At 42.0% G+C, this 19,649-nt stretch overlaps 1 protein-coding gene across 3 annotated transcripts; it reads right to left on the bottom strand.

Annotated features, from left to right (window-relative positions):
• Positions 1-11,549: 11,549 nt before the first annotated feature.
• LOC115182236 (zinc finger protein 883-like) lies at positions 11,550-18,221 on the bottom strand. Of its 3 annotated transcripts, none has more exons than XM_029743862.1 (3): positions 17,835-18,221; positions 17,766-17,801; positions 11,550-14,731 (listed from the first exon to the last, which is right to left on the bottom strand). In XM_029743862.1, the coding sequence occupies exons 1-3, from the start codon at positions 18,004-18,006 to the stop codon at positions 13,305-13,307; spliced, it is 1,635 nt and encodes a 544-aa protein (XP_029599722.1). In that variant the 5' UTR covers positions 18,007-18,221; the 3' UTR covers positions 11,550-13,304. The 3 variants fall into 3 exon arrangements, with proteins under 3 accessions (XP_029599722.1, XP_029599721.1, XP_029599723.1); XM_029743863.1 differs by adding an exon at positions 17,338-17,554 and having other exon boundaries at positions 14,642-14,731; positions 17,766-18,221; XM_029743861.1 differs by having other exon boundaries at positions 17,766-18,221.
• Positions 18,222-19,649: the final 1,428 nt, after the last annotated feature.

Here is a 19,649-nt window from a genome sequence, read left to right as displayed (position 1 = left end):
CAATGTAACTCCAAGTCAATCACACTTCTGTGAAATCAAACTGTCCACTTAGGAAGCAACACTGATTGACAATAAATTTCACATGCTGTTGTGCAAATGGAATAGACAACAGGTGGAAATTATAGGCAATTAGCAAGACACCCCCAATAAAGGAGTGGTTCTGCAGGTGGTGACCACAGACCACTTCTCAGTTCCTATGCTTCCTGGCTGATGTTTTGGTCACTTTTGAATGCTGGCGGTGCTTTCACTCTAGTGGTAGCATGAGACGGAGTCTACAACCCACACAAGTGGCTCAGGTAGTGCAGCTCATCCAGGATGGCACATCAATGCAAGCTGTGGCAAGAAGGTTTGCTGTGTCTGTCAGCGTAGTGTCCAGAGCATGGAGGCGCTACCAGGAGACAGGCCAGTACATCAGGAGATGTGGAGGAGGCCGTAGGAGGGCAACAACCCAGCAGCAGGACCGCTACCTCCGCCTTTGTGCAAGGAGGAGCAGGAGGAGCACTGCCAGAGCCCTGCAAAATGACCTCCAGCAGGCCACAAATGTGCATGTGTCTGCTCAAACGGTCAGAAACAGACTCCATGAGGGTGGTATGAGGGCCCGACGTCCACAGGTGGGGGTTGTGCTTACAGCCCAACACCGTGCAGGATGTTTGGCATTTGCCAGAGAACACCAAGATTGGCAAATTCGCCACTGGTGCCCTGTGCTCTTCACAGATGAAAGCAGGTTCACACTGAGCACGTGACAGACATGACAGAGTCTGGAGACGCCGTGGAGAACGTTCTGCTGCCTGCAACATCCTCCAGCATGACCGGTTTGGCGGTGGGTCAGTCATGGTGTGGGGTGGCATTTCTTTGGGGGGCCGCACAGCCCTCCATGTGCTCGCCAGAGGTAGCCTGACTGCCATTAGGTACCGAGATGAGATCCTCAGACCCATTGTGAGACCATATGCTGGTGCGGTTGGCCCTGGGTTCCTCCTAATGCAAGACAATGCTGGACCTCATGTGGCTGGAGTGTGTCAGCAGTTCCTGCAAGAGGAAGGCATTGATGCTATGAACTGGCCCGCTCGTTCCCCAGACCTGAATCCAATTGCGCACATCTAGGACATCATGTCTCGCTCCATCCACCAACGCCACGTTGCACCACAGACTGTCCAGGAGTTGGCGGATGCTTTAGTCCAGGTCTGGGAGGAGATCCCTCAGGAGACCATCCACCACCTCATCAGGAGCATGCCCAGGCATTGTAGGGAGGTCATACAGGCACGTGGAGGCCACACACTACTGAGCCTCATTTTGACTTGTTTTAAGGACATTACATCAAAGTTGGATCAGCCTGTAGTGTGGTTTTCCACTTTAATTTTGTGTGTGACTCTAAATCCAGACCTCCATGGGTTGATAAATTGGATTTCCATTGATTATTTTTGTGTGATTTTGTTGTCAGCACATTCAACTATGTAAAGAAAAAAGTATTTAATAAGATTATTTCATTCATTCAGATCTAGGATGTGTTATTTTAGTGTTCCCTTTATTTTTTTGAGCAGTATATTTTGGGGATATTATTATATAGATTAATGGAGTTTTGCATTTCTTGATTTTAACGTTTATCCTCTTGAATGTGATGTGATCTGGCTTTTCACTAAATGAATTGTTTTACATGATTTAGATATTGAATAGATTAATAGAATGTGCATTTCTTGATTTTGAACTTTGAAACCTCTTGAATTTAGTTGTTTAGTTTCATTGAGTTAATTTGTTTACTAGTCGTCAAGCTAAAGGACGATGAAAATGTGGTGGGGTTTTTATAACAACATTGATAAGTTGTTGACATGAAAAACATGAATGTTCCCATCAATGTTATACCACTATGTACATGCAGTATAGAGCTAGTTGTTTATTTTGATATTATCTGTTTGTTTGACTTAATGAATCAGAATTTGCATTGAATACAGATGTGTAGTAGATGTAACGTTTATTTTAAATTCTCACTAATCGATCAACATTAAATTGTCTTTCTAAGTCTCAATATAATATTAAACTTTTGAAAGAAATGAAAAATAAATTAAACAATTCCTGTACACTCCAGTCAGCAGATGGCGATGTGCGTCTCAGGCGATGCTTCTAGCGTGACATAATCTAGAGTACGAGATGCTTCTTTGTTCAAAAAGCAAAAATGTTTAGTTTTTTTGTCGTCTTAATTTAAGGTTAGACATACAGGTTAACTGACATGACGAAAACGTGCATCCACGGGGCAGAAGTCAGTGTGCTGTTGTGATTCTGGGTGGCCAGATGGCTATGAACAATGACAAGAAGCTGCCATGTGGGGAATCGTAAGTGGCTCGTTTCACCTAGTTTCATCTTGTTCTTGATACGTCTCGTTTTGAGGTGTTTTGACTGACGGCACATCTATGTTAAACTTCGCTAGCTGGCTAACCAACTGTAACAATGTATCTGAGAGACAACAGGTGCTCATTGTGCCGATTTATTTAAGTTTTCGATCAACAATTTGAGAAATATAGTGTAAATGTTGTCAATAATCTAGACCAATCCCGTCTGTTTTGTCCCATATTTGAGCACGTGTCGGTTTTGTTCCTAAACAACCAACCCATCTATAAGGTTAGCAGTGTGGTTAAGGTTAGGTGTTAAATCAGATTTTAATAAGAACTTGTTTAGAAATGGGGAGGGTTTAGCTATTTGTGGCTGTGACCCAACAACAACAGCTACTCGGTAGCCAAAAATAGCGGCAAAATCAGAGCTCTTCGGTGTTTCACTGTGGCCACGTGAGCCGGTACTCGCCATCCGCTCTCCAGTTTCCTCCTGAATTTGCGTGCGTGAATACAAAAACACGTTTTTTTCTGGGAAACTGAGTCAGATGCTCTCTCATACACAGATGGAGTCGTGCATTTTATTTCAGTTTTTTGTGCCTTATCAACAGTTACTTTGATATCACGGGTAGAGTGAGGCTGCACAGTAGCCACGGTGGTGCTGTTTTGGAAATGTTAAATCGTTAATTAAAGCAAGATGTGTTTAGACCCTTACAACAAACAAAAAAAGATTGCGATTTTGAAACTGCAGTAAAAGTGCGGCGACTGTGGTATTTCGGATGCAGTAATTGCAGAATAACTGCAGTAAAATGAACTTATTTGCAGCATACTGCACTTATATTGCACCCTGACTGCAATATTTTTTCGTAAGGGCAGTCATGATATACAGTGCCTTCGGAAATTATTCAGACCCCTAGACTTTTTCCACATTTTGTTACATTATTATTACGCCTTATTCTAAAATTAATTAAATCGTTTTTTTAAACTCATCAATCTATACCAATAATGACAAAGCAAATACAAGTTTGTATACATTTTTGCAAATGTATTAAAAAATAAATAAAATAAGGCAGAAATGTAACAAAATGTGGAAAAGGTCAAGGGGTCTGAATACTTTCCGAAGGCACTGTACAAACCCAATGTCACCAAGATCTAGGTGAACTTGAGTTGACCCTTGTTTTAGTTTTGCACCATGATTCTACACACTGACAGGACTCTACACACTGACAGAACTCTACACACTGACAGGACTCTACACACTGACAGGACTCTACACACTGACAGGACTCTACACACTGACAGGACTCTACACACTGACAGAACTCGACACACTCAATCTAGGCCCATATACCAGCTAATTCTAGGGCTACAATACCTCCTTTGCCAATTGGCCTGGACCCTTTATTGACGTCATGGATCCCCGCCGATCAATCACAACTGGACTGCCAACGTGATCGCCCGATGTGGTCTCAACAGGCTATTCTGTTACGATGTCGCCGAAGAACCATCTACTAGCTTTTCTGAACGCTGTGTCCCCTGCTCGCCTAGCGTAGTAGTGACTACTGAACGGCACCCTGGCTCACCTATTGCTGCTCTTTTGACCCCATGATCACTCGGCTACACAGCTGATGCCCCCTGGAGTGTTTCAATAACACGGTACCTCATTTTGTTTACCTGTCGGCCCCAGCCGCTCTGCTCATTCATCGCCATTTACCCGTTGTCTTAGCTCTCCTGATCAACACCTGTGATTGCTTTATGCCTCTCTATTGTCAATATGCCTTGTCTACTGCTGTCTTGGCTATTTCTTATTGTTTTATTTCACTGTAGAGCCCTCAGTCCGGCTCAACATGCCTTAGATAGCTCTTTTGTCCCACCCCACACACATGTGGAGACCTCACCTGGCTAACTGGTGCCTCCAGAGAAGAAACCTCTCGTCACTCAACGCCTAGGTTTACCTCCACTGTACTCACATCCTACCATACCATTGTCTGTACATTATACCCTGAATCTATTCTACCACGGCCAGAAATCTGCTCCTTTTATTCATTGTTCCCAAGCACTAGACGACCAGTTCTTATAGCCTTTAGCCGTACCCTTCCTCTGGTGATGTAGAGGTTAATCCAGGCCCTGTAGCCCCCAGTTCCACTCCTATTCCCCAGGCACTATCATTTGTTGACTTCTGTAACCGTAAAAGCCTTGGTTTAATGCATGTTAACATCAGAAGCCTCCTCCCTAAGTTTGTTTTATTCACTGCTTTAGCACACTCCGCCAACCCTGATGTCCTAGCCATGTCTGAATCCTGGCTTAGGAAGGCCACCAAAAATTCTGAAATTTCCATCCCCAACTACAACATTTTCCTCCAAGATAGATCTACCAAAGGGGGAGGAGTTGCAATCTACTGCAGAGATAGTCTGCAGAGTTCTGTCATGCTATCCAGGTCTGTGCCCAAACAGTTCGAGCTTCTACTTTTAAAAATCCACCTGTCCAGAAATAAGTGCCTCACTGTTGCCGCTTGTTATAGAGCCCCCTCAGCCCCCAGCTGTGCCCTGGACACCATATGTGAATTAATTGCCCCCCAATTAGCTTCAGAGTTCGTACTGTTAGGTGACCAAAACTGGGATATGCTTAACACCCCGGCCGTCCTACAATCTAAGCTAGATGCCCTCAATCTCACACAAATTATCAAGGAACCTACCAGGTACAACCCTAAATCCGTAAACACAGGCACCCTCATAGATATCATCCTGACCATCTTGCCCTCTAAATACACCTCTGCTGTCTTCAACCAGGATCTCAGCGATCACTGCCTCATTGCCTGCGTCTGTAATGGGTCTGAGGTCAAACGCTCCCTAAAACACTTCAGCGAGCAGGCCTTTCTAATCGACCTGGCCCGGGTATCCTGGAAGGATATTGACCTCATTCCGTCAGTAGAGGATGCCTGGTTATTCTTTAAAAGTGCTTTCCTCACCATCTTAAATAAGCATGCCGCATTCAAAGAATGTAGAACTAAGAACAGATATAGGCCTTGGTTCACTCCAGACTTGACTGCCCTTGACCAGCACAAAAACATCCTGTGGCGTACTGCATTAGCATCGAATAGCCCCCGCGATATGCAACTTTTCAGGGAAGTTAGGAACCAATATACACAGGCAGTTAGGAAAGCAAAGGCTAGCTTTATCAAACAGAAATTTGCATCCTGTAGCACAAACACCAAAAAGTTCTGTGACACTGTAAAGGCCATGGAGAATAAGAGCACCTCCTCCCAGCTGCCCACTGCACTGAGGCTAGGAAACACTGTCACCACCGATAAATCTATGATAATTGAGAATTTCAATAAGCATTTTTCTACGGCTGGCCATGCTTTTCACCAGGCTACCCCTACCCCGGTCAACAGCTCTGTACCCCCCACAGCAACTTGCCCAAGCCTCCCCACTTCTCCTTCACCCAAATCCAGATAGTTGATGTTCTGAAAGAGCTGCAAAATCTGGACCCCTACAAATCAGCTGGGCTAGACAATCTGGACCCTCTCTTGTTGCAACCCCTATTACTAGCCTGTTCAACCTCTCTTTCGTATCGTCTGAGATCCCTAAAGATTGGAAAGCTGCCGTGGTCATCCCCCTCTTCAAAGGGGGAGACACTCTAGATCCAAACTGTTACAGACCTATATCTATCCTACCCTGCCTTTCCAAAGTCTTCGAAAACCAAGTTAACAAACAGATCACCGACCATTTTGAATCCCACCGTACCTTCTCCAGTATGCAATCTGGTTTCCAAGCTGGTCATAGGTGCACCTCAGCCACGCTCAAGGTCCTAAACGATATCATAACCGCCATCGATAAAAGACAATACTGTGCAGCCGTCTTCATCGACCTGGCCAAGGCTTTCGACTCTGTCAATCACCGCATTCTTATCGGCAGATTCAACAGCCTTGGTTTCTGTAATGACTGCCTCGCCTGGTTCACCAACTACTTCTCAGATAGAGTTCAGTGTGTCAAATCGGAGGGCCTGTTGTCCGGACCTCTGTCAGTCTCTATGGGGGTGCCACAGGGTTCAATTCTCGGGCCGGCTCTTTTCTCTGTATACATCAATGATGTCGCTCTTGCTGCTGGTGATTCTCTGATCCACCTCTACGCAGACGACACCATTCTGTATACTTCTGGCCCTTCTTTGGACACTGTGTTAACAAACCTCCAGATGAGCTTCAGTGCCATACAACACTCCTTCCGTGGCCTCCAACTGTTCTTAAATGCAAGTAAAACTAAATGCATGCTCTTCAACCGATCGCTGCCCGCACCCGCCCGCCCATCTAACATCACTACTCTGGACGATTCTGACTTAGAATATGTGGACAACTACAAATACCTAGGTGTCTGGTTTGATTGTAAACTCTCCTTCCAGACTCATATTAAGCATCTCCAATCCAAAATTAAATCTAGAATCGGCTTCCTATTTCGCAACAAAGCATTCTTCACTCATGCTGCCAAACATAACCTCGTAAAACTGACTATCCTACCGATCCTTGACTTCGGCGATGTCATTTACAAAATAGCCTCCAACACTACTCAGCAAACTGGATGTAGTCTATCACAGTGCCAACCATTTTGTCACCAAAGCCCCATATACCACCCACCACTGTGACCTGTATGATCTTGTTGGCTGGCCCTCACTTCATATTCGTTGCCAAAATCCACTGGCTCCAGGTCATCTATACGTCTTTGCTAGGTAAAGCCCCACCTTATCTCAGCTCACTGGTCACCATAGCAGCACCCACTCGTAGCACGCGCTCCAGCAGGTATATTTCACTGGTCATTCCCAAAGCCAACTCCCCCTTTGGCCGTCGTTCCTTCCAGTTCTCTGCTGCCAATGACTGGAACGAATTGCAAAAGTCATTGAAGCTGGAGTCTTATCTCTCCCTCACTAACTTTAAGCATCAGCTGTCATAGCAGCTTACCGATCATTGCACCTGTACATAGCCCATCTGTAAATAGCCCACCTAACTACCTCATCTCCATATTATTATTTTTTTGCTCCTTTGCACCCCAGTATCTCTACTGGCACATTCATCGTCTGCACATCTATCACTTCAGTGTTAATGTTAAATTGTAATTATTTTGCCACTATGGCCTATTAATTTCCTTACCTCCCTAATCTTACTACATTTGCACACACTGTATATAGGTTTTTCTATTGTGTTATTGACTGTACGTTTGTTTATCCCATGTGTAACTATGTGTTGTTTGTGTCGCACTGCTTTGCTTTATCTTGGCCAGGTGGCAGTTGTAAATGAGAACTTGTTCTCAACTGGCCTACCTGGTTAAATAAAGGTGAAATATAAAAATACATACAATGCCTTCGGAAAGTATTCAGACCCCTTGACTTTTTCCACATTTTCTTACTAATGACAAAGCGAAAACAGGTTTTTATAATTGCAAATGTACTCTTATTTATTCAGACCCTTTTGCTAGGAGACTTGAAATTGATCTCAGGTGCATCCTGTTTCTATTGATCATCCTTGAGATGTTTCTACAACTTGATTGGAGTCCACCTGTGGTAAATTCAATTCATTGGACATGATTTGGAAAGGCACACACCTGTCTATGTAAGGTCCCACAGTTGACAGTGCAATGTCAGAGCAAAAACCAAGCCATGAGGTCGAATGAATGGTCCGTAGAGCTCTGAGACAGGATTGTGTCGAGGCACAAATCTGGGGAAGGGTACCAACACAAGTCTGCAGCATTGAAGGACCCCAAAAACACAGTGGCCTCCATCATTCTTAAATGGAAGAAGTTTGGAACCACCAAGACTCTTCCTAAAACTGGCTGCCTAGCCAAACTGAGCAATCGGGGCGAAGGACTTTGGTCAGGGAGGTAACTAAGAACACAATGGTCACTCTGTCTGAGTTCTAGAGTTCCTCTGTGGAGATGGGAGAGCCTTCTAGAAGGACAACCATCTCTGCAGAACTCCAACAATCAGGTATTTTATTGTAGAGTGGCCAGGTGGAAGCCAACCCTCAGTAAAAGGCACATGACTACTACTGCTGCTGAGTCAGGTCGTTTGCAACTCGCCTCTGCCATGTCTGTAAGCTAGCTATCTGCTCTAGACAAACATTGTCCATGGGCTCAGCTAGCTAGCTAGCTATCTCCTCTAGACAAGTGTTGTCCATGGGCTCAGCTAGCTAGCTATCAGACCGCCTCCTTACTGACTGAAAACATGTCACTCACTGTGTGTGCCACAAAATCTGTCTGGAAAACCAGACCCTATTGTGAAAATGAATAGCAGTGAATCCAACGGTTCTCAGGCAGGCTAGGAGTGCTATATTGTTACTGTTACATCACATTGGCTGACCACTAGCGACTTATTGGAGCATTTGAACATTTAAAAAAAATACAAAAGTGACATATTGCAGCTTTAAATAATAACTGTAGTGGAAATGTAATACAACTGTAGTGGAAATATAATACAACTGTAATGGAAATGTAACAACTAATGGAAATGTAATACAACTGTAATGTAACTGCAGTGGAAATGTAATAAAACTGTTATGTATGCCTCTTGGAGGAGGGAACACAACACCTTGCTACAACTCAACTCCCCGTGGAGTGAAAAAAGGTATGTGATTGCAGGTGCGGGTAAGGATGACAGAGAATATTACCGTTTACAGGGAATTTATTCTTCCTTCACACGGTAATGTGGGGAAAAGGGTCTGGATGGAACCAAAGCAAAGAAAGTTAAAGTTCCTCTCCTACCTTACCTGCCTACTAACTGGTTACCTGGCGCCCTAACCAAAATACCGGGGGTGGTCTCTTTATTTTTTTATTTTTGTCATTTAGCAGATGCTCTTATCCAGAGCGACTTACAGTAGTGAATGCATACATTTCATACATTTCTTTTTCTCCATACATCTTTCTTAAACACTCCCAAGGTGCCTTCCTCTTCCCCTCCTCCTGGGAACAAATGAAACCAAATAATTCACCAAACTTAGTGAACAATTTGAATAAACCAAAAACACTAGGTACTATCGCATACACATACCTCTACAGGAGCAGCTACAAAACACTTTCTAACCAATTTACCAAACCAACACAGGACATACAAAGAAGCTCTCACTCCTAACAAAGGAACACTGGCTTTTAAAGCTGCAGAAGGAGTCAGTAATTGCAGACAGCTTTATCCCCTGACGAGAGGGCGGGGTCAGCGCTCCAATTAGTGATGGGCCGACCAATCAGCTGCTTTGGAATCCAGGAAGCTATTTCCTGAAATACACACAAACACTGGGGAACGTAACACAACTGTAGTGCAAATGTAATACATTGTGTTAAGAGAAAGGGATGAAATGCAAATGTGTAACAGCCTCGCCCTGAACTTCTTTTTTTGACAGTAACAGCCTCTTCTCCCTTCTCTTTCACGATAGTTCCTTTTTCTGTCCAGTAGACCTCTTCTTTAGCAGGGGGAGAGTAGTTTAGTAAACTCATGGTCAGGGATGTTAGCTAAACTAGTGCTAACTTAACCAGCCAGCTAGCTGACTGACAACGTCAATTTGAAATTAAATGGAGTAAATAGTTGTTTCCACAGAAGTGCGTTTAAAACAGTCGCAAATAATCCGCAAAATTGTCTAAAGAGCGTATATGTTTTGACAGTGTTGGCTAGAAAGCTACCGATGTGGCTACAGTTGTTGAAGAAGCGTTCCGTCCACTAGATTATACTTCACAGTAGCAGCATCGCCATCTGCTGACTGGAGTGGGTAAACGAAGTTGGAATGTTTTTTTCTTTCTTCTGTTAAATAAAATGAAAACTTAAAAATAAAAGCATGTGTTGATTGATTAGTTCAGATTTTTTATCAGTGAGAATTTAAAACAAACTTTACATCTGTTGCTAAGTGATCGATTAAAATAGAGCTCCTTGGTGGGTTTAGAGTCTAAATGAGAATGCATGAGCACAAAAGAACCCCGTACCTGCTGTAAATTGATGCTGGATTTTTGACGTTATGGGGCTATTTTGCTTCCATTGATCCTGGGGCCCTTGTTAAGGTCAATGGCATCATGAACTTTAACCAGTACCAAAACCTGGTTGCTTCTGCCAGGAGGCTTAAAAACTTGGCCCCAAGTAGATCTTCCCAGCAAGACAAAAACCCCAAGTGGATCTTCCCAGCAAGATAATAACGCTAAGTGCACTTCAAAATACACAAAGAAATGGTAAATGGGCACAAAAATCAACATTTCTCAGTCTCCGGACATTTCTCAGTCTCCGGACTCCAGACCCATTGAAAACCTGTGGTTTTAATTGAAGAGGGCAGTCCATAATCATAGACAAAGGATATCAAGGATCTGGAAGGATTCTGTATGGAGGAATGGTCTAAGATCCCTCCCAGTGTGTTCTAGAACTCATCAAACATCTGGAAGGATTCTGTATGGAGGAATGATCTAAGATTCCCTCCCAATGTGTTCTAGAACTCATCAAACATCTGGAAGGATTCTGTATGGAGGAATGATCTAAGATTCCCTCCCAATGTGTTCTAGAACTCATCAAACATTTTAGTGTCATTATCATCCCAAGGGGAGGTTGCTGGAGCACAATTACTTGTTACACAAAATCTCAATCTCTGAGCAATTGTATTAGTATCAAATTGTATATTTCCCTCTTTTTTTGTACATACAACAACAATTTTATAGCTCATTGTTTGAATTATTTATTTTATACAGTTTTTGTTCATCTTTATCAAGGGTGTCAATAACTTCAGACCCAACTGTAGCTCCACACTGCACCTACATGGTGTAACAATACCTAATGTAGATGAATATAATGAACAGACTAGATCTATACTGCTCCTACATGGTGTAACAATACATCATGTAGATGTATATAATGAACAGACTAGGTCTATACTGCTCCTACATGGTGTAACAATACATCATGTAGATGTATATAATGAACAGACTAGGTCTATACTGCTCCTACATGGTGTAACAATACCTAATGTAGATGTACAGGACTCCTTGACTTCTTCCACATTTTATTACAGCTTGAATTCAAAATGTATTAATTATATTTTTCCCCCCTCACCCATCTACACACAATACCACATAATGGCATCACAATATCCCATAATGACATCACAATATCCCATAATGACATCACAATATCCCGGAATGAAAAAGTGAAAAAATGTATTAATTAGCTTGATGAATATTACACAAATTATCTCAATGAAACTAAACGACTCAATTCAAGTGATTTCAAGGTTATAATTCATTTTATGCCCATTATAGTCATCCATTTAATACTGTACATTTTGCAATATCCAAATCATGAATCCAATCAAATTTTTTGTTGTTGAAAAATCCAAATCATATATTCAATCAAATGTATTTATCAATATCCAATCAAATGTAGTTATCAATATCCAAATCATCCAATTAAATTCAAGGGGTTTCAAGGTTAAAATCAAGAAAGGGAAAATTCCATCCAGCTATATAATAATTAAACATTTAAGGGCAACACCCATAATAAACAACATTTAAGGGTTTATACTTGTATCCAATCACTACGTTCATAATCAAAATAAAATACACTTTTCATGAATTTTAATCTAAATTTAGATATGACCATGTCTCGAGATGACAAATGTAGGCCTATTTTTGAGCAAGCTCTGATATATACAATTTGGTTTTGTGTGGCATAAACAAAAACATATATTCTCAGTCAAAAACATATGTCAGAACACAGCCTCTCTATTCTCTCATGTGATTTCAGCTCCTCTGACCGGATAAATCTCTTTCCACACAGAGAGCAGTGGTAGATTCTCATTTGTGTTTCCTGTCATGTGATTTTAGGTGCTGTAGCTGGTTGAAACGCTTCACACTGGGAGCAGTGGTAGGGCTTTTCTCATGTCTCCTCACGTAATTTTAAATGGTCTATTACCAGAGTGGTCTACCATCAAAAACAATGGAGAAAATGCACCCCATAACATTTTAACATGGAAATAGCTGTTCTATCATTCAGCCTAGAGTAGCAGCCAATGTGTGGTGTTCAATGTAGGCCCTACATTCCATGAGACTTTTGAAAACATGGAGGGCTTGACTTTTTAGCCTTCAGACAAGTAGGTGACTGAAAATGTTGTAATGTATGACGCAAGAAACCAATTTTCAAAATAAAAGTCATTATTATTCCCATACTATAATCAATACAGAGTCAGACAAAAACATATGATACCCTTTGCCTATTGGCCACTTAGCTTATTCAAGCTTGTCTCAAAATACAACCCTCTCCCTTTAAGATATATATATTTTTTATCTTACTTGCTTTTCAAAGATGGCTAGAAATGTACCCGTAGGAAGCCATCACTCCCCATTGCTGACCAGAAATGAGCTAGAACTGGGCTAATAACTAGCAAAAAAAAAAGAACAACTGTGTAGAATAGATAGAACACCAGGATATAATATAACGCGGCTACATGGTTTAATTTCAAAACAAGCACATCCACTCACTGCCGCACCTGACTTTTCAGTGCGATAGAATCCTCCTCCCACGCACTCTGCCTAAAAAATAAATTAAAAAAAATCACAGACTAAGTCTTGCATAGTTAGATTTGTTTTGCATTGAAAGGGGCTGATATTAGGTTGATTAATTCACAATTCCCATAGTAGTATAATAATAATAATTCCCCATTTCAGTAGTGGGAAACGTTGATAGTGTTAACGGGGCAAAGTAAAAAGTGAAGTGAAGTTCAATCTTGTGCGTCTCTACAGGTATTTCTTCTGCACGGCAGTCCTGGGAAAGCTGTACAATATGATTTCATATAAACAAAACCTTATTTCAGAACACAGCCTCTATTCTGTCATGTGATTTCAGGTCCTCTGACTGGAAAAATGTCTTTCCGCAATTAGAGAAGTAGTAAGGCTTCTCTGCAGTATTTGTGTTTCATGCTCTTTCAGGTTCCCTAACTGACCTAAACTCTTTCCACATGGGGAGCAATGGACGGTCTTATCCTCACCTAAATGTGTGTATCGTCTCATGCTTTTTCAGGTTCCCTAACCGGGTAAATATCTTTTGACACTGAGAGCAGTGGTAGGTCTTTTTTTCTGTATGCGTCCTCTCGTGATATTTCAGGCCCCCTAACTGGGTAAAAGTCTTCCCACACAGGGAGCATTGGTAGGGCTTTTCTCCTGTGTGTTTCTTCTTATGCTCTTTTAGGTTCCCTAACTTGGTAAAATCCTTTCCGCACAAGGAGCAGTGGTAAGGTTTCTCCCCTGTGTGTGTCTTCTCATGCTCCTTCAGGTCTCCTAACCACCTAAAATTATTTCCACAATGGGAACAGGGATAAGGCTTCTCTCCAGAGTGTATTCTCTTATGTTTGTTCAGGTTCCCTAAGTGGGAAAAACTCTTTCCACACTGAGAGCAGTGGTAGGTCTTCTCCACTCCTGTGTGTATTCCTTCATGATTTTTCAGGCTCAATAAATGGGTAAAACTCATTCCACACTGGAAACATTGAAAAGGCTTTTCTCCTGTATGTATCCTCTCATGCTCTTTAAGGCTTCCTATCCGGGTAAAACTCTTTCCACAGTGGGGACAGTGGTAAGGCTTCTCTCCAGTGTGTATTTTCTCATGTTTTTTCAGATACCCTAACTGGGAAAAACTCTTTCCACACTGAGAGCAGTGGTAGGGTTTTTCTCCTGTGTGTATTGCTTCATGCCTTTTCAGACTTCCTAAATGTGTAAAACTTTTTCCACACTTGGAACATTGGAAAGGTTTTTCTCCTGTGTGTTTCGTCTCATGCTCTTTTACGTTCCCTAATGTGGTAAAATCCTTTCCACAGTGAGAGCAATGGTAAGGCTTCTCCCCTGTGTGTGTCCTTTCATGCTGCTTTAGGTTCTCTAACCACCTAAAATTCTTTCCACACTGGGAACAGAGGTAAGGCTTCACTCCAGAGTGTATTCTCTCATGTATTTTTAGGTGCCCTACTCGGGTAAAACTCTTTCCACATTGGGAGCAATGGTAAGGCCTCTCTCCTGTGTGTATTATTTCATGTTCTTTCAGGTTCCCTAACCGTGTAAAACCCTTTCCACACTGGGAGCATTGGAAAGGCTTCTCTCCTGTGTGTATCCTCTCATGCTCTTTCAGGTGCCGTAACCGTGTAAATTTCGTTCCACACTGGGAGCATTGGAAAGGCTTCTCTCCTGTGTGTATTCTCTCATGCTCTTTCAGATGTGATGACTGGTTAAATCTCTTTTCACAATGGGAGCATTGGAAGAGCTTTTCTCCTGTGTGTGTTCTCTCATGCTCTTTGAGTTTACATAACCACTTAAAACTCGTTCCACACTGGGAGCAGTTGTGTCGTGTCGCTGGTTTGGGAATCTCTGGGTCTGGATCCCCTGAAGGACTTTTCCCGCTGTCAGAGTGAGAGTCTGGTTTATCTCCTGCCAAAGATAAACAGATTTTGTTAAACAGAGGAATGAATGAAACCTCCACATGATTAAACTGTCTTCCTATGAGGTTTAAACCAGACTAGATCCCTCATAATAAAATGGTAAATATGGATTCTGGATGCTGATTGGTTGATAGCCATTAGATAATCCCAGGTAATACCTGTTAAAAGTGGCATTTGAATTATTATTCTTTACGACCAGTCACTACAACATCACTATATCCAGTCACTACAACATCAATACATCCAGTCACTACATCATCAATACATCCAGTCACTACAACATCACTATATCCAGTCACTACAACATCAATACATCCAGTCACTACAACATCAGTACAACCAGTCACTGCAACATCAATACATCCAGTCACTACAACATCAGTACATCCAGTCACTACAACATCACTACATCCAGTCACTACAACATCAATACATCCAGTCACTACAACATCAGTACGACCAGTCCCTGCTTAAAGGGATATTCAATGTCTGCTTTTTTAATTTTTACCCATCTACCAAGAGGTGCCCTTCTTTGCGAGGCACTGGAAAACCTCCGTTGTTTGTGGTTGATTCTGTGTTTGAAATTCACTGCTCGACTGAGGGACCTTAAAGATAATTGTATGTGTGGGGTAAAGAGATCAGGTACTCATAAAAAAAATCATGTTAAACACTATTATTAGACACAGTGAGTCCATGCAACTTTTTAGATGACTTGTTAAGCAAATTTCTACTCCTGAACGTATTTAAGCTTGCCAAAACAAAGGGATATATCCTGGTGTTCTATCAATTCCACAGTTCTATATCCTGGTGTTCTATCTATTCCACAGTTCTATATTCTGTGGTAATTCTATTACCGATTTAGTCAGATAAGGTAGCTTGATTCAGCCAAATATATTTTTATTATATCTGTATTCCCAGTCATGTGTAATCCATAGATTAGGGCCTAATGAATGTATTTCAGTTGACTGATTTCCTGAACTATGACTCAGTAAACTCTGGAAACGCTGCAGCTGGAACAAAGAATAAGGTGTTTACAATTAACTTAACCCCTTATGTACCACTCTAGTAACAACCCAACAATTAGACACTAGCTGTCATTATAGCAGGTAAAGGGAGATTACATATGAATAGATACATATTTTCATACATTTCTATTGAATAATAAATCTCAAGTTCTATACATATTTTCTGTACAAACAGAATGCAGAGGTCAGATAACAAGGGTTTAAGGTAGCAGAGGTCAGAGGGTTTAAGATAGAGGTCAGTGTTTAGATTTTTGTTCAGTGTAGGGATGTGACAGTTAGATCGAGGAAACGTCAGATTTCAAAAACATTATTCTCACATATTAGTGAGTGTTTTTGGTGGATTGTTCCTTTAATAGATATACTAATGTTCAACAGCTTCAGACAGAGGCCCTTGATCGTTCCATTACACATCAGATTCGTTGGAAGAATGCTTTCTCTGTACAGGGGAGTTTTGTTAAGAGCCCCGACGTCTCGGTCTGAACATGAACACGCATGCTTGTTGTAAGGTTCTGGAACCAATAAGGACCTTATCTTTCAGACCAGCAAGAAATAATAATAATTTTTATAAAATACAAAAAAAAGGTTAAAAAGATACACACCTTTATAGGGTTAATGTTCCCACAGGGCCATGCTACAGTTAACGGAACCCGATGGAAGACAAGAGGCGACCACCTGTCTAAGTCTAACTCAGGAAGTGTAGCGAAGACTAGTTTAGTAGGATGGAGTCACCCATAGCTGTATGGATCTGTAACTGCTACAGTGTAGTTTAGTAGGATGAAGGCTCCATAGCTGTATGGATCTGTAACTGCTACAGTGTAGTTTAGTAGGATGGAGGCTCCATAGCTGTATCGATCTGTAACTGCTACAGTGTAGTTTAGTAGGATGGAGGCTCCATAGCTGCATGGATCTGTAACTGCTACAGTGTAGTTTAGTAGGATGGAGTCACCCATAGCTGTATGGATCTGTAACTGCTACAGTGTAGTTTAGTAGGATGGAGGCTCTATAGCTGTATGGATCTGTAACTGCTACAGTGTAGTTTAGTAGGATGGAGGCTCCTTGCTGCATGGATCTGTAACTGCTACAGTGTAGTTTAGTAGGATGGAGTCTCCATAGCTGTATGGATCTGTAACTGCTACAGTGTAGTTTAGTAGGATGAAGGCTCCATAGCTGCATGGATCTGTAACTGCTACAGTGTAGTTTAGTAGGATGGAGGCTCCTTGCTGCATGGATCTGTAACTGCTACAGTAAGTATCTTTTTAATTTGAAGGATTCTTTCTCGCTGTTTCGAAAGCCGTATCGCAAGCAATGATTTACTTTCTAAACACACACAGCCTTGTCTCATAGACTAGACGTAACATGGTACATGTAAATCCAGGACACTGAAATTAGTATGTTAATATGTTTGGTATGGTTACATAAGACAGATGGCTACTTAAGGCAAAAATGAAGGTAGGGTGGTTGACTGGTGTGGATGAGTGAGCGAATAACACGAACGTGTAACAACCCAAAGGTTACGAGTTCGAATTTCAACACGGATAACTTTAGCATTTTTAGCTAATTAGCTACTTACTACTTTTTAGCTAGTTTGCAACTACTTAGCATGTTAGCTAACCCTTCCCCTTCTGAGACCAGGTTGTAACACACGCTTCTTGATTGTAGTTCACATGAGCCAGTCGCCGGGCTAAGCGAACGGCTGAAATCTGTAGTGAGAATGCAGAATGCCAACTGGAGTTCCAGCTGGTGACATCGTGTCTTCCCATCAAACTCCTTGAAGTTTGCAGTTGTGTCTTTAAAAAAAACACAATGTTGATCTTTAGTGTATTTATATATCGCTTTTCAACAGGAAACGTTCAAACGTCACCGGAGGATGTCTTTAACAATTCCTACAGTACAGACAAACATATCCAAGTGTAGCGCCATTTAAAAAAAATGTTTTTTTAAAACACACATTAGTTCAACAACTGCAGAGTTTGTGTCCCTGTTTAAGATAGTACTTACTGGAGTTAATCAGATCTCCAGTCTTCTTTTCTGCTTCTTCCTCCTCCAATGTGACATTAATCTCCTTATCTTCCTCCTCCACTCCAAAATCGTAATCCTCTTCTTTCACCGTAACAGCCTCGCCTTTTACTTCTTTTTTGACGGTAACAGCCTCCTCTTCTTTCTCCTCTTTCACGATAGTTCCTTTCTCCGTCCACCAAACGTCTTCTTTAGCAGGAAGAGAGTAGCTTAGTAAACTCATGGTCGGGGATGTTAGCTAAACTAGTGCTAACTTAACCAGCCAGCTAGCTGACTGACAACAACGTCAATATGACATTAAAAGGTGTAACTAGTTGCTTCCACAGAAGTGCGTTTAAAACATAGTCGCAAATAAACTACGAAATTGTCTAAAGAGCTTGAATGTTTTGACAATGTTAGCAAGCGAGCTACCGAGGAGACTGCAGTTGTTGAAGAGGCTTTCCGTCCACTAGATTATACGTCACACTAGCAGTATTCCCTGAAAAACACACATTGCCATCTGCTGACTGGAGTGGGTAACGCAGTTGGGGGAATGTTTATTTTTTTTATATTAAATTAAATTATATTAACACTTTTACAAAGAAAATAATGTTTTGATTGATTAGTTCTGATTTTTAGTACGAATTTCAAATAAACTTTATATCAATCAAATTGATTTATAAAGCCCTTTTTACATCAGCCGATGTTACAGAGTGCAATACAGAAACCCAGCCTAAAACCCCAAACAGCAAGCAATGCAGATGTAGAAGCACAGTGGCTAGGAAAAACTCCCTAGAAAGGCCAGATCCTAGGAAGAAACCTAGAGAGGAACCAGGCTCTGAGGGGTGGCCAGTCCTCTTCTGGCTGTTCCCGGGTGGAGATTATAACAGAACATGGCCAAGATGTTCAAACATTCATAGATGACCAGCAGGGTCAAATAATAATAATCACAGTGGTTGTAGAGGGTGCAACAGGTCAGCACCTCAGGAGTAAATGTCAGTTGGCTTTTCATAGCCAATCATTCAGAGTTAGAGACAGCAGGTGCGGTAGAGAGAGTCAAAAACAGCAGGTCCGTGACAGGGTAGTACGTCCGGTGAACAGGTCAGGGTTCCCTAGGCTTTGGTGATAAAACGGATGGCACTGTGATAGACTGCATCCAGTTTATTGAGTAGGGTATTGGAGGCTATTTTGTAAATGACATCGCTGAAGTGAAGGATCAGTAGGATAGTCAGTTTTACGAGGGTATGTTTGGCAGCATGAGTGAAAGATGCTTTGTTGCAAAATAGGAAGCTGATACTAGATTTCATTTTGGATTGGAGATGTTTAATATGAGTCTGGAAGGAGAGTTTACAGTCTAGCCAGACACCTAGGTATCTGTAGTTGTCCACATATTCTAAGTCAGAGCCGTCCAGAGTAGTGATGCTGGACAGGCAGGCAGGTGCAGGCAGCGATCGGTTGAAGAGCATGCATTTAGTTTTACTTGCATTTAAGAGCAGTTGGAGGCCACGGAAGGAGAGTTGTATGGCATTGAAGCTTGTATGGAGGTTAGTTAACACAGTGTCCCAAGAAGGGCCAGAAGTATACAGAATGGTGTCGTCTGCGTAGAGGTGGATCAGAGAATCACCAGCAGCAAGAGCGACATCATTGATGTATACAGAGAAAAAAGTCGGCCTGAGAATTTAACCCTGTGGCAACCCCATAGAGACTGCCAGAGGTCTGGACAACAGGCCCTCCGATTTGACACACTGAACTATGTCTGAGAAGAAGCTGGTGAACCAGGCGAGGCAGTCATTTGAGAAACCAAGGCCGTTGAGTCTGCCGATAAGAATGTGGTGATTGACAGAGTCGAAAGCCTTGGCCCGGTCGATAAATACAGCTGCACAGTAA

The sequence above is a fragment of the Salmo trutta genome, unplaced genomic scaffold, assembly GCF_901001165.1.
Source record: "Salmo trutta unplaced genomic scaffold, fSalTru1.1, whole genome shotgun sequence".
In the NCBI taxonomy this organism is placed as follows: domain Eukaryota; kingdom Metazoa; phylum Chordata; class Actinopteri; order Salmoniformes; family Salmonidae; genus Salmo; species Salmo trutta.
This window is presented reverse-complemented; position numbering and strand designations above follow the sequence as displayed.